The 15,549-nt window shown below is 39.3% G+C and overlaps 1 protein-coding gene across 1 annotated transcript in view; it reads left to right on the top strand.

Moving 5' to 3' along the window:
- Nucleotides 1-15,549, top strand: part of USH2A (usherin) — a 380,108-nt gene that overhangs the window by 342,948 nt on the left and 21,611 nt on the right. Inside the window, exons 62-64 of the mRNA XM_065679870.1 lie at nucleotides 9,409-9,636; nucleotides 10,445-11,961; nucleotides 12,990-13,311. Of these exons, the coding sequence (XP_065535942.1) occupies nucleotides 9,409-9,636; nucleotides 10,445-11,961; nucleotides 12,990-13,311 (2,067 nt within the window). The remainder of the gene's footprint in view (nucleotides 1-9,408; nucleotides 9,637-10,444; nucleotides 11,962-12,989; nucleotides 13,312-15,549) is intronic.

The raw sequence follows: 15,549 nt of genomic DNA on the forward strand, positions 1-15,549 counted from the left end.
CAGGGGTTTGTATACTTCTTGGTTAGGCTTGAAGGTGACAGTTTAAGTTAGACTAAACTTTGGCGTTTATAATGTAGCATAAATTGTTTGTGCTTACCTTTTAATATCCCTCAGAAGTGATTATACACATAGCAGACAAAGTTTGAATGAAAAGCTGGGACTGTTCAGTACAGGACAGGGAAAAAAGAATAAAACAGTAGGAAGTAAAAATGTTTTAGTCTCCTTTCAAATGTTGCTTTTATTTCCCATTGTGTTGGCAGAAAGCAGGGATTTAAAACTGTAAATTGCCTTGAGGCTGCTATCTTCCTCTGCTTAGCAGCAGCTACAACTGGTGTTTTTTGCATGTGTTGGGCAAGAGAGAAAAGGACTCAGAATAATTGAAAAAAGAGAATAAAGTAAGCTTGCATTGAACAGTGATATGATACATTTATTTTACCTGTATAAAATGGGAGCTGAAATAATAATGAGTTTCCTGAAGCTGCAGATAGTAACACAGGGGGATATCCTGAGACTTAATTAATTAATGTTTGTAACATGATGCAAGATCCAATGATGAAAAGTCATATATAACTGCAAAGTCTTAATTTTACGGAACGCAACTGACATTAAGTGGCATTTTCAAAGAAACTGATGCAGGAATTCACCTGCAGTCTATATTAAGATTCAGATTGTCCTCGTACAAGACTCATGCAGATTTGCTTCAAACTCTTTTTTTTTCCTCTTTACATTTCTCTTTCCCCGTTTTATGGCTGTGGAGCTGTACAATGGCAAAAATTGAAAACTGTTGCTTTTATAGGGGAAAATTAAGGGGTTCCCCCCCTCTGTTTTCACCAAAACAACAGCAAAACTGTCTTTTTTCAGATTTGATGACAGAAAACAGAAACCTTCAGGTCATTTTAAGATCAGGTTGGAGAAGTTTCATAACGTTCAGAGCCACTTTTCTTCACAATTTGAAAGGAGATGCAGAAGGCAGTTTATGGCAGAGATATATGGAGTCACAAATGTCATAGAGGAGCAACGTGAATGCTTGAAAAACATAACTTCAAATTAAACCAGAAGCCAAAACATTTGATAATGACAAGGGCATATTCTTTCTACAGCAGAGCAAAACTGATTGCTATAAGATACCTTGAGAGGTTCAGGTATATAAATAATACATTTTTATGGATGACAAAAATATCCCCAATTTCATTACATGGGTTTAAAATGACAGAAGCCCTTCTGTAAAACATCTGCCAATCCAGACATAACTAGGAAAAGAAATAAAACCTATTTGAGACAAAGAAGACACCGCCTGCATGGATGTGGCAGTCCAGATTTTTTGTTCTCACAAAAGCATCTAACTTCATTCTGGCCATCAGCCGATATGGCAAATGGAAAATACGGTTTATGGCCTTAGGAAAAAATTAACATTAACCCCCTAAAGCTTCATAGTAAGGGATGTACCCCCTACCATTTGCAAGTTTGAACCCTTAGGGTCTAGCTGCTGTTTTACAACAGTAGTGGCTTCTTTCATTTGCCATACTGATAGACAACATAGAACAAATCCATGAGAAGAACACTGCTCCTAAATTTTAACAAACAGTGGATGGAAAGTTGCTGCTCAGCAGGAGCACTACGTGTGGTACTTATTTTAAACACATTCCTGGAGTTCAGCTTTATGAGTGCACTAGTGCAGAGATCCAAACCTCAGCCAGTTTGTGTGCTTATCTTTCCTAGCTTTTTACCTGAAGACACATTTCTATCCCTTTTTATAAAGCTGCACCTGAGGGATCATTCATTCCAGTTCTTCCTGTGACCAAGGCAGACTCAACAAATTGCATGTGCTGCAATGCCTTGATGAGTTTATGCAGATCTCAGATTATTCAGTGTGTGAATTTGCAACACCACAAAAACCTCCCAGCTCAATCCTAATGGGTTTGCCATTATTTTGATATGATGCTGGGTTTAATATACCGTAAAGTCTTTGCTGATGCATCTGCTCTGTCCTCTTTCACTCCTATCAGCTCTCCCCAAAGCATGTGACTGTTTTCCCTGAACTTTGTTATTGGTCATTTCAAATCTGCCATCCTTACTTAACCTGAATGATACTTTTTGCTTTCTCCTACATATGAAGAGCTAGACTAACTTTCTCTTAAAAATAAGACAGGCAGAATCTGAAGCTATTTATTTCAGATACAGTCCTATTAGGTATCTAGTTTATAAAGAGGGCTGCTTCTTTCCTTCAGCATCACTTTCTCATGTGAAGAAACAATAAACATGGTTTAAAGTGGAAAAATGGGGGGGAAGTGGGGAAGAAAGAACGTGGAAAACTGTGGGTTATTATACAGTAGGCCTTGTGAGTATTGTTAGAAATAAAATATTAATGTTAGGAAAACATGTTGACATTGTCCTCTAGATGGTGTCTATAGTGGAATGTCATGTCATGGATATTTTGGTTTATTTGATCTCTTTAGACATGCAGAAAAAACTCTTTTTGGATTTCAATATTTCTTAGTACAAATGAGACAAATACAGATGTGAATACATTTTTGAGAAAGTGGCATTCAGTAATATTTGATGAATTTTAAATCATTATGAGAGGAGGAGTAGCAAAAGTGCGACACTGTTGGCAGTTTGAAAGTGCACTGCTACCTAAAGACCAACAACTTTACTGAATGTAGTTTGCTAAATGGACTTGATTTCATTTTAATGTGCAGAGCAGCCCAGTTTTCTTTGTGATTGATTCAGCTACATGCAATTCACAGTTCCTTACATGCTCTGTCAGAAAGGAGGGAAATGAATTGCAGTGTAATAGTTCTATATCAGGTATTAATTGTTGTTTGCAGAACATTTTAAACTTGTATTACTGCTGTTTCTAAGGTTTCTCCCTGATATAGTCCACAGGCCCGTGTAGAACTAGTCACACAACTGATGATTGAGCTACGTGCTGTACGAAACAGGGTTCTTACTAAAAGTAGCTGCTAGCATAGTACTCTTATGAAAGGAGAGGAACATGTAGTCACAGAAGGTAGATGACTCTGATGTTGATGTCAAAGCTACCATCTGGTTTAGAAATAAATTACATCAACATTCTTAAAGTTGAAAAAAAAAATTTATTTAATACACCAGATCCAAGATAATTTTTATGGTTTATATATAATAAAAAAGGTATCACCAGTGTGGTACATCTTACTCCTATTGAAGATCTGTTGGTAAAATTATATAATAATGATCATAAATGAAAAACACATGTTGAAAGGCAATTTTTAAATTCTAAAATGAAATTCAAAGTTCTTAAAATGCAAAATTTGAAGAGTGAAATTTTTTTAAAAAAGAAAAATATTTACAAAAATTGGAAGGAAAATAAATAATTTAATAAATAATAAATTTCTGGTAAAAATGGAAATTCTGGTCACCCCCAGGCAAGATAATTTTCGGTAAAATTATGATTCGGAGAAAACTCCAGGAACAAACTCGCCAACAAAGTTTTCAAATTGACAAGCAAGTATTCTTTATTATGGTGCCGGGAGACATGGGGGATAGCTCCTCCTAACGTGCATTCCCAAATTGCTAAACAAGCCATCTTTATATAGTCACTAAGCATACATATTCATTATGTACATACATGCATATTCATGAGACTACTTATGTATTACATCAGTCTTCTAGAAAGTTTTGGGGGTTGTTTCCTTCTTCCAACAGTCTTCATCACTTCTGGGAGCCTTTGAAGCACACACAGTAGATGTTTATACCAGCTTAACTGGTTTGTTAACAACACAGACACAGCAATCATCCTATCCTTCTACTTACCAATGAAGAACACTTTGGTCTCTGCCTCACCTTTGAGATTTCTCAGTACTAAAATGGGAATAATTAATATTCCAATCCACGCTGCTACAGGAGGGGAATCAGATTACTCATGTATCCATAAGTTATATCCTTGTGAACTTGAGCATAAGGTTTTAGAAATAGAGTTGAATAGATTTTTAAATGAAAAAGACACAGTGTGCATGATATAAGCCCTAGAAGCTAAACAACCTAAAGGACAAGTTAGGGATTGCATCTGAATATGAACTTGGTGTACTTTTTAGGGTGAAAGCAGGGGCTAATAGTGAACATCAGAGTCAAGTTGGAAGTGCTCCCAGTGCTTTGCAAAAATGTAAAGAATTTTGATTCAATGGGGAACTGGATAAGAGGATAACAACAAAAGTAAGGATAAACTGAGTATCTTAGTAAAACCCCAAGCATTTAGTGTCACTTCTGTCATTTGTGGAAGAATTTGTTTGACTTCCTTGATGGAGAGTTTGAAAATTGGCATTGGAAGATGGTTGGACTTAACATTCTCACTGCCAGGAGACCATAGCTTGCTTCTTCCTTGCTCAGGGAGAATTCAGCATCTCTGCCTCTGTAGACAAGGGAAAGTCATACTGAATTGTCTTCCCATTATTTATACCTGGGAGTTATGAAAGAACAAGTTTGGATCCCTGCGCTGCTACTACTACTATTAGCAGTGTGGTGGTGTTTGGTAGCAATGAGGTTAAAGACTCACAGAAAGAATGAGCCAGCTACCTGCCAAATAGACATTACTGTACGAAGAGAAGATAGGGAGAGAGAAGAAACCAAAACCTAACCTTAATATAACTGCTGATGACCTGTTGAGTTTTGATGACTACCCCTGAAGAAGGAACAGATATTCAAGCTCCCTTCTGGGCAGCTTTTCTGTAGCTCAGAGATCTTCTGAAGTATCTGTCACATTTTGAACTCATGAGACCTGAGAAGCTGGGTAAGCTGGCCTGCCTTGGAAAAAAGAGGAAAAGCCCAGAGCAACACCACTGGAAAGTGCTGCTTCATCAGATCGATAGATTCAAAGATGACTAGGTTGTGTAGTTGTATGCAGTTTAAACATTTGTGCAAGGAGTCCACTTGTGCAGAGTATTATTGACAGCTACAGATCAATGCTAATTTTTGATCATTTTCAACCTACAAAGACCTCTTGACCCTTTTCCCACCTTAGGGGCGCTTCAAGTAGTCTAAAGCAATCACAGTAGGTGGTGTAAAATCATCGAACATTGAAGACTTCACGGCCTTGCCGATGCCCAGGAGGAAGGCCAAGAGGTAGGGAGGAAGGCAGGCAGGTACCTTGTACTATGGATGCTGCTGCCGTTGAATGGCATGAAAGACTATGTTAATTTGTTTCCAGGCTTTAGGTGGCTTCTGTGCTCATGAATTAAAAAACAAACAAACAAAAAATGCAATCTGAAGCAAATCTTTACCAATACATTATTCATGATTCATGTTCTCTTGTTTTGAAAAATGTGTTAAAACAAGATTTTTACTTTAAATAACTGTTGTGGTTTAAACCAATCCACACAGCTTGTTCACTCACTCCCCCCCACCTTTTCTCCCTCTTTCTTTCCTTCCCCCCCCCCAACCCCACTTCCAGAGGGATGGGGAGGACAATTGAGAGAATGTAACTCCCACGGGTTAAGATAAGAACAGCCCAGTAACTAAGGTATAACACAAATCACTACTGCTACCACCAATGATAATAATGATAAGAGAAAATAACAAGAGAAGAGAATATAATACAATACCACTCGCCGAACGAGTCCAACCCCCCCCCCCGAGAGAGCCCGTGCCCTTCCGGGTAACTCCCAGTTACCTCCCTGGGCATGACGTGCGGTGGTATGGAATACCTCTTTGGCTAGCTTGGGTCAGGTGTCCTGTGTCTGCTTCCTCCTGGCCTCCCCTCCTCCCTGGCAGAGCATGAGACTCACAAAGTCCTTAGCCAGAATAAACATTACTTAGCGACAATTAAAAACAATTGATGTTATCAGCTCTGTTCCCAGGCTGGAAGTCAAAACACAGAGCTTGCACCAGCTACTAAGAAGGAGAAAAACGACTACTGGTGAACCCACGACAATAACTTTCATCCTAATTTACAGTTTGAAGAGTTGAATTAGATGAGTGTATTTGTTGCTGTTAACAGCTTGTGCTGCCACTGGAAGCATTTTATACAGGAGACACAAAGGTGTGGTCCTCCTTGGAGTAGTGGTGGTGCTGCCAGGGCTGCACAAGGGAAGAGGACTGTCCCTTTCTGTCGTGTTTGCATAGAAAGGATAGGCCTTAAAATTAAGTGTTTGCTGGATTATTCCTAATTTAATGACTGAACAGGTGGGAATGCTTTGCAGTAGGAGACAGAGAAAGGAGGGCAAGGGCTTGCTGTCCATTGGATTTCATGGTCAGACAGTCTACGAACATCTTAATGTTCACGTTACGGTTTTATTTTTTGGTTTGCTTTTAGTAGTGAATGACATCCAGACTGTTAGCAGTGTGTGAACGTGGGATATATGAGTTCATGGCTTTGTAGACAAAGACTGTGAGACTATTCCAGACAATGATTTTGATTCTGCTCCTGTTTAAGGCTGTGTCGTTGTCCGCTGAGGATAAGGTTACAGTGCTATCCTATGCAAGTTAGATTTTGCTATCTTGAATTGACCATTCCAGCAGGACAGTATTTCTAGGCTGAAAGTGTCATGGGAAGTCATAAAGTAATGCTTAAAATGAAGCACTGAGGCTGCCATCGCATCCTCTTTTCAGCATCAGCCTTTGAGCTGAGCAAATTCACAAAGGCAATGGCAGCAGTGCAGGGGGAGAAACCGTGGCTCTCTAGTCTGGGAGTACATCCCCTGAGCTTACTTCAAAACCAAATGAAAGAAAAAATACATGTAAACCATTTGCTCTTCAAGAAGTATCTGTAGGAACCAGGGATAAAAGTCATCCCTGGAAGGAATGGGTTAGTGGTCTCCAGAGAACATGATGAACTGCAGGCAAGGAAATCCCTCCATCCTTGTTTCATTTCAAATTGTGGTGAGGATTGTAAATAATTAAATCTTGGGGTTTAGTGGGAAAATAGTAGAGGGTGATGGAAACTATGCTGGTTTTATGATAAAGAAAAGAAATCAAGTGCTTTGTGGCCTTGCTGTCACAAAAGCCTACAATGATGATGCAGCTGATTAGAAAGCAGAGCCATTGTTTTTGTATGATGTATGTTAGAATGCATTTGTACCTTTGGAGAGCCTCTGTGTAGCAGTTCAGGGGCAGTAATTTAATGTTGTGTGCTCTCTTCCTCCCGTCCATACCCCCAAACCATGGATGTAAATTTTAGGCTTTTAAAAATTCTGTTTTGAAAACCTAATACGTAACTGTCCTCATAAAAACTATTAATACAGACTACATCCAATTGTAAAGATAATTTTAATCATGTTTTGTGCCAACATAATTTCTGATGCCAGATTTTTATGCTAAGCATGAACTTCAATTTGAGCTCTGTTCTTTAACCTGCAGTTCATAATTTTACATTCGGCTGCATAGGGTTTTTTGGCTATGGCAGTTTGAATGCTTCCACTTTCAAGGATCTAAGCCATAAATGTTTATTAAAAGAATCTATAATGAAATCAGTTTTGTTATTTTTTTAATGGTTGCCTTGAATATGTTGGATGACTGAGCGAACGTTGTTAATCATTAAGTACTCGTGTTACAAAAAGTGTTTGATAGTATTGCCATCTAGGGGCTGAACTAAATTCTCCTTACTGAAATAAACTGTAATTGAACAGGTGCTGCTATTGACAATATACATATGTTTTTGCTTTATAGCCCACATGCTTTCCATGTTTCTTATGACAAAAGATATCTCTAAATGTCCCAGAGCAGCCAGAGCTTTTTCGTATATAATCTGTTTGAGGTGATTGCTATTTGCATTTGAGCTTATGCTTTTTTGGCAGTGATGACTGGGAATTCCTAACAAAGAATTACACTTTTTTGAATTATTAAACTTGCTAGTGTTTGTCCTGTTTAACAGAAAAAGGAATCATTTATCAGAAAAGTATGTTTATAATCTGTACTTGTGGCATCTTCAGATTTAATATTCATAGTGGTCATTCAAATGCTGTGCAATATTTATCTAAAAGACTAACTCGTTGTGAAGAAATAACTATTTAAATATTTATGCTCTTAACTTTTAATATTTAAAAAATAAATTAATATTTCTTTGAAATTTGTTTCTGAGTCTGATAGCTTAACAAATGTTTAAATATTAAACAATTGGAAGTGTTAGCATTTAACAACTTAATATGACTTACTGAAACAGGGAAATTGACTTGAGCTGTTGCTGCAGGAACCTGAATTCCTGCACTCCCTTTCTTGAGATCTATATAATTAATGCAAAAGTGTCATTAAACCTGAGATTACATATAGCGGTGATCAGCTGAGCTCCTTTCTTCCTCACTCCTCCAATGAGACAAATATGAACAGTCTCCTCCTGAAACGTGTTACTCCTGTTCTTTGCTGGACATGGTGTCTGTCATGGCAGTGATAATAGTGAATAACAGTACACTTGCATCTCCTTCCTGCCTAGACTGGAATTTGATATAAAGCTCTTTTTGCCTCATGTGCAAGTGGTTTCAGGTCTGTGTTAGACGCTATTTGATGTTACCTGGATAAATCACGCATGAACTGCGATTGAAGTGCCCCCTTCTGGCCATGGCTGATGTCCCTCGGTTTGCATCCCCACGCGTGCCCTTGTGTTGAGCTGTGGTCTGGCATAGTGGAAGCACCCTGGCAGAGCCTGGCGGGATACGTGGATAGCCGTGCTCCTTCAGTCTCTTCCCTGGTACCCAGGAGGGTCTCACCCACTTTGCTTACATCCCCATCAGGAGTGTGGCTGCTTCCTTCAACCTGGAGAAACAGGAAAGGTGCTTTGTAAGGCAGCGGGTTGCCCCACAATTGTTTTACCTCATGACTCTATCTCATCTGACATCTTTACAAGGCAGAAACATAGGAACCATCTTATTCCCTCCCTCACCTCTCCTTAAAAAGAAAGGGGCTTGTTCTCAGTAAGGAAATGCAACTGTGCTCTTGGGAACACTGTTGTCGATCCAGATTACAATGCTCTAAATAGCTAGAACAAGACAGCATGCCTATCAAATGTCATGCCTACACGCAAGGTGTGTAAGGATTCTGTAGGGCAGGAATCACTCATATATCACAGGTTTATACATTGAATACTTAGGAGTACCAGGCACTCCCATCCTCACTAAGAAACAGTTGGACACGTGCTGAATGAACTGTAAACTGTAAGTTGTTTGCTAGCTGAGACTGGGACTCCCCAGGAGTCAGCTGCAAAAGCTCTACCATAATGACAGATAATTTTTAAAAGCCTAAGAGTTCATTTTTTGAGGTTCAGTTATGAAAACCCACCATTAAAAAAAAAAAAAAAAAAAGAAAGAAAAATCCCAGTAATCAGGTGGGGTATTCTGCAAGGCAGTCAGAAGCAACCCAAAGCTGAGACCTCATTTTCCAAGTGGCATGAACCACAGATGCTGATGACTTTTTTAACTAACTCAAACATTTGTATTCTTACTTCAGGGATCAAAGCATCAGGCTCATTTATTTGGATTGAAACCTTTCACAACATATCATGTTCATGTCATAGCTGTAAACAATGCTGGTCAGGTTTCAAGCCCCTGGACATCTGTACGCACGTTGGAAGCTTCACCCGGTGGCCTGAGCAACTTCACTGTGGAAAAGAAAGAAAATGGCAGGGCTCTATTGCTCAAATGGTCAGAGCCGTCCCAACCCAATGGTGTAATTCAGGTAATCTTCATCTTGACACTTTACTTGATCAGAAAAGAGAAGGGAAATGTTGGATATCAAATTAAAACATTTTGTGCTGAAAAGGACTCAATCCAAAGCATTATACTTTAAAATAAGACAGAAGTCCTATGTAAGCACAGGGTCCTCTGCAAGCACTCTCTGCTTGTGGTTATATTAAATGAGTATTAGCATTCATGTGCTACCCCATGACTGTGAACCAGATTGTTCATTTAATGTATAGAAAGCTAAGCACGAGATCTTGGCATACATCAGACATGCACTGAAATGGATTTCTAGAATATCTGGGTTTGACAGAATGTTGTTCTGAAATCTGGGACTTCTTTTAGCTCAGTGGTTTCAATTGAATGTAAACATTTACCTGCAAGATTTGCAACTAGAGGGGCTCATTCTAAGGGTCTTAAGAGATTTTCTCTAGAGTTAGGCTGCAGGAAGCTTTGTACTGGCTCATGAGAGCCTCACAATGAAACTTGGTAACAAACAAATATAATGAAAACTGTCACTAAGTGATTTATTACTGCATCCAAAATGAAACATCATGAAAACAGGATCAAAACATTCCTTTTGTATCAGTGATCTGGCTGTATGCTGAGTGTCACTAGGAAGGAAGGGAGTTTCTGAATCACTGGTTAATAGTTTTTATCCTATTGCAAAGGTTAAGGTGTCTCATCTACTAGTTATTGACTAAAAATTGTTGGTTTATATATTTTTTCCTTTTTATCTTGCTTTCTGTCCCTTATTCCCTCCCTGCCTTTTTATTTTTAACCTTTTTCTTTCTTTTTTTCACCAGACCTACAACATTTTCAGTGATGGCAACCTGGAGTACAGTGGTTTATCTCGCCAGTTCCTCTTCAGGCGCCTTGAGCCCTATACTCTGTATACCCTCATGCTGGAGGCTTGCAACACAGCAGGCTGCACCCGTTCTCCACCCCAGCCCATCCGAACAGATGAAGCACCTCCAGCATCTCAGATGGCACCTGTAATCCAGGCAGTGAATGCTACCAACATTGAACTGAGCTGGTTGCAGCCAATTAATCCGAATGGGAAAATTATTCGTTATGAAGTTATTCACAAATGCACAAAAGAAAATGCTTCAGGGTGCAGGGCAACAACAGAAGAAGATGAAATTGTTTTTACAGAATATAACACTGAAAATAAGATATTTATATATAATGATAAAGGTTTACAGCCATGGACAATGCATGAATATAAAATACGCGCCTGGAATGCAGCAGGCTACACTGACAGCTCCTGGACAGTGGCAAAGACTAGTCAAACTGCCCCAAAAGGTCTTGCTGCCCCCAGGTTATCCTTGGCATCAGTTAACCCCCATAAAGTGCTCATCTCGTGGGCCTCCCCAGCACAGCCCAATGGTATTCTTCAGTCATACAGGCTGCTGAAGAATGATGTTCTCTATCCTTTCAGCTTTGATGCTGCTACTTTCAACTACACGGATGAAGACTTACTGCCGTATTCAATGTACAGCTACAAGATAGTTGCCTGTACAATGGGAGGCTGCTCTACCAGTGAACCAACTACAGTACAGACACTGGAAGCAGCTCCTGCCTTAGTGGACCCACCATCTCTGCAGGTTGTCAGTGCCACTCAGATAAATGCATCTTGGTCACCTCCCCAAATACAAAATGGAGATATCACCAAGTATGTATTGAAATTAAACAATGAGGAATATTATCCTGGGAGAAGTTTGCACATGTTGGTTTCTAACCTACAGCCTTACACGCAGTATGATTTTGCATTAGTTGCCTGTACCGCAGGGGGCTGCACATCCAGTGTATCCCAGTCAGTGATGACAATGGAGGCTCCACCACTAAATATGGAAGCTCCCAGGCTGCTTCTCATGGGCTCAGAGTCAATTGAAATAACATGGAAACTTCCAGCTAACCCCAATGGTAAAATAACAAGCTATGACCTAAGGAGGGATGGTGTACTTGTTTACTCAGGTCTGGAAACTCGGTACCTTGATTTCACCCTACTGCCAGGCATGGGGTACAGTTACACTGTCACTGCAAATAACAGTCAAGGAAGTGTGACCAGCCTGCCAGCTCACATAAAAACCAACCCCTCTGCTCCATCTGGGATGTTGCCTCCTAGGTTGCAGGCATGGTCCTCAAAGGAGATTTTGGTGGCCTGGGATCCTCCCATCAAAGTAAATGGTGACATTAGAAATTACACGATCTCAATCCACAAGCCTGCTGAAACAGGCAAGAAAACTGTTGACTTAAATGCATCTGATGTTTCCTTTCTGAGGCGTTCGCACATAGTGACAGAGCTACAACCATACAGTAGGTAAGTCTGGAAGACCTCTGTTGTTGAATAAATGATGCAGGGTGATCCAGTGGACTAGCAGGCAGTTCAACCATCTTGTTTAAACAGATAGTCAGGACAATGGGGTTTTGTTTCCTAAAAAGCACATAATAAAACCAGGATTTTTCCTTCAATTTATTGTAACACCAACTATATATCATCTTGATGAAGTGCATAGGGTTGACTTAGATTGTAATTAATACGAGGGGTAATTCAGCACTCTGTTACAGACTCTGAAACCTGCAATCTTGTACTTGTGTATCTTTCAAGATGTCTGCATTCAAGAGTAAACAGGGCTTTAGCTGACAAAGTTCAGGGTGGAGAGACCAAAGGCCTGTTGCTAGCCCATTCCCAGTGTAGCTGAGCTAAGATTAATGGAGTGACACCATGACTCTCACTCCCTTGAGCTGAAAACAAGCACCTTGTGTTTAAGTGAAAGCTAAACCTTAAAAGAAGGTACTGGACTGTGCTACAGAAGGAACACAGTGTATACTGAAGTATATCTTTCTATCATCTTCCGCTCTCATTCTTGACTATTTACCTGACTTTTCCTTATATATTTGTGTAGTCATAATTTGCATGTTACATGGTTGATAAGTCTGTGTACTATTGATATATAATTAATCTAAATCCAAAGTATAATAAAGATCTATAGCTCTTGAACGATACCCAAATAATCCCCTCCAATGAATCATCATTTTGATTAATATAAAAATCAAAATCATTTTGATCACAGCTCCTGCAGATGGTAAATCTGCTCTGAGAAAAACAAGCAAGCAAATGAAAAACAATGTTTTTCATCCTACTTGATTTCACGTGAAATCAAGAAGAGTGTTCTTGTTTTTTGCTAAACAAGGCACAGCCTATAATCTGTGCATTCATACTACTTATTTTCTTATTAAAATGCCACAGATCAAGAGAAATTAAGAAATCCTCCAGATTTCACACACATCCTACATTTGCATTTGCAGTGTTTTAATCACATCGTTCCTGATTTATGTTCCCAAAAGGTACGAAGTACAGCTCCAAGCTTGCACAGAGCTGGGTTGTGCCTCCAGTGAGTGGGCATCGGTGCAGACGCTGGAGGCACCCCCAGCACTGCAGCCTGCCCCTCTCATAGAAGTACAGACCGCAGCTGGGGGCTTCCAGATGACTTCTTCGGTCCTGTGGACTGGCCCACAGCAGCCAAATGGGAAGATTTTATACTATGAACTATACAGAAGGCAAGCGACTCAAGCCCACATAAATTTGGACTTCGCACTTGTTTACAATGGTTCTTCAAACTCCTTCAAAGATGACAAGTTGCTGCCTTACACGGAATATGAATATCAGGTGGGAACTGAAGCCATTTAGCATCTCTGATTATGATTTCAGTACACTTTGAGAACCTTACTTTACACTTACAATGAACATATGCATCTCATTTCTAATGTTAATAGTATTGTGAAACCTGAATGGTTGTTTTTAATGTCTTTTAAACAGTTGAGAAGCTGAAAATAATTTTGGGCAAGCAATACATTCATTCAGCATTCATTTTCCTTTAGCTTATCATAAGTACCTGTATTTCTTGTATGTTAAATGTTTGTGTACTTTCCAGAGCTTTATGTGAGTAGTGTGAAATTCTGGTTCTTCAAAGGCAGCTTCATTTCATTAGTTTGTCTTTCTTTTTCCATCCTCCCCCAATGTGATATGAATTCATTTTTACTTTATTATCTTAAAGAAGTTTACATCGAAAGGGACTGGGGTTGTTTCCTCTTTCAATCGGATGTTAGGATCACAAGCAGTTTTTGTGGGTGGATCAAAAGTGAATTTGTTGATGGTTAGTGTTACTTCTCATGCACATTGGTATTTTTACTATTGTTTTTCTTATGAGGCTAGTATAAACAGAGGAGATCAGTTCTGCCATTCTTTTACCTGCAGTTGCTTCTTATGTCAAAGTTACATGTTTTATCACCATTTTTATATCATACAGTACTATCTACAAATATTAAGATTTCAAGTTCTTTCTCCCCGCTTTGTATAATGCCTGTGTAGGGCCCATCTGTTGGCCACAACAGTGTGAAGTCTGATCTCCATTTACTGTAGTTTCCTTACAGCAGAAGTATCTTTGCTACTTTAGACATGATCTATGAAGAATGCGAATACAAGCGCAGACAGGATTGAGGAGATAGCAAACATTTCAGCAGTTAAGAAACTTTCTTAGATAAACATCCCAAGTGTAAAGCTGTAGGCTGTGAGATTGTATTGGCTGGGTGATATTCTCAGTTGCACCAACTTTCCGTTATCTCAATCAGAAGCTGTGTTTTTTGGGAACTAATACCACAGAGACTTTCTAGAGCAAAAGTTTGTAACTAGATTTTGACTGGATTCCTGTGGTTTGTCATGCTGTATGTAAGACTTTGCTTTTTATCTTGGTCCTGCTCCATAAACAGGCTGAGTTGTTGACAGGCATCCTAAATAATTTTGGGTTTTTTTTGGTTTGGTTTGGTTTTGGTTTTCCTGGTGGCTATTTATTTCACCATGAGAGGTTTTTGCATGCATGTGTTTGTCTTCTTCTTATGTCGCTTGCAGCAGTCCTCTGGGATCTATTGTGAGCCACTCCATTGTTGACAATTTATACCGCCTGTGAGACAAGTTATTTTTAAGTATAGGGCTTGCTTTTGCTATTATGCTGATGAAACCCAGATTTATATTTCACTTAAACTGGATATTGATTCTGCTGTCTGAGGCTTGTTTGCAGGACATAAAACTTTAAATGCAACTGAATTTCCTCCAGCAGAATGCAGATGAAACCCAAGTGCTGTGATGGGACTCTCTCCAGCGTTTTTGGAGATACTGAGATTTAGTTCAATGAACCCTGATCTGTGGATCTGAAGACAGGATTTTGGAGTTTAGGTGTTTTGAGGTTTTTGTTGTATTTTTTTTTTTTTTTTTGGAAATTTCAGATGAATATTTGGGGCTTGTAAGATGAGATGCAAAAGTTGCACTTTCAGAAATAATGAAGTGACTCTGAAAGCTCATGCTGGTCAAAGGCCCCCTAAATACTTAAGTCAGTACTGTTCAAGGAAGCACTTTTATTGTTTAAGGGCCAGACTCATAATTATATTAGCAGCTGCTAATGGTTTCAGTGGGTTTTTAAGGTGCTTACTGTCCTGTACTCAGAGATAATTACTTAGATCTTTGTCTATTCGTAGATTTAGATATTTGCATTTTCTAGAGCATCTGGCCTTTTGGGTATTTGCTGGAATGCTGCCTGAGATCCTCAGCTGTATTGAACAGATGCAATTGCATGATTTACTGAAAAAATAATCCACCTGACTTTATAATTCATGAGGTCTAATGTGTTTGTGAGTGTAATCTTCTGATTTCTGGAATATATTTGAAACAGTGTAGGCCCTCCTCAGGAATTATTGAGGATGGTATAGCAACCTATGGAGACAGACCTGTTTTTTCAGCTAAGGAAAGGCGCCTTTAAACAGCAGCTTGTGACAGTTAGTGCTGTTCTGCAAAGCAGAGCACTCAGAGTACAGTGTGATTTCCAGCCAAGTGCAGTGTCACTCCTCCACAATT

The sequence above is a fragment of the Lathamus discolor genome, chromosome 5, assembly GCF_037157495.1.
Source record: "Lathamus discolor isolate bLatDis1 chromosome 5, bLatDis1.hap1, whole genome shotgun sequence".
Classification (NCBI taxonomy): domain Eukaryota; kingdom Metazoa; phylum Chordata; class Aves; order Psittaciformes; family Psittacidae; genus Lathamus; species Lathamus discolor.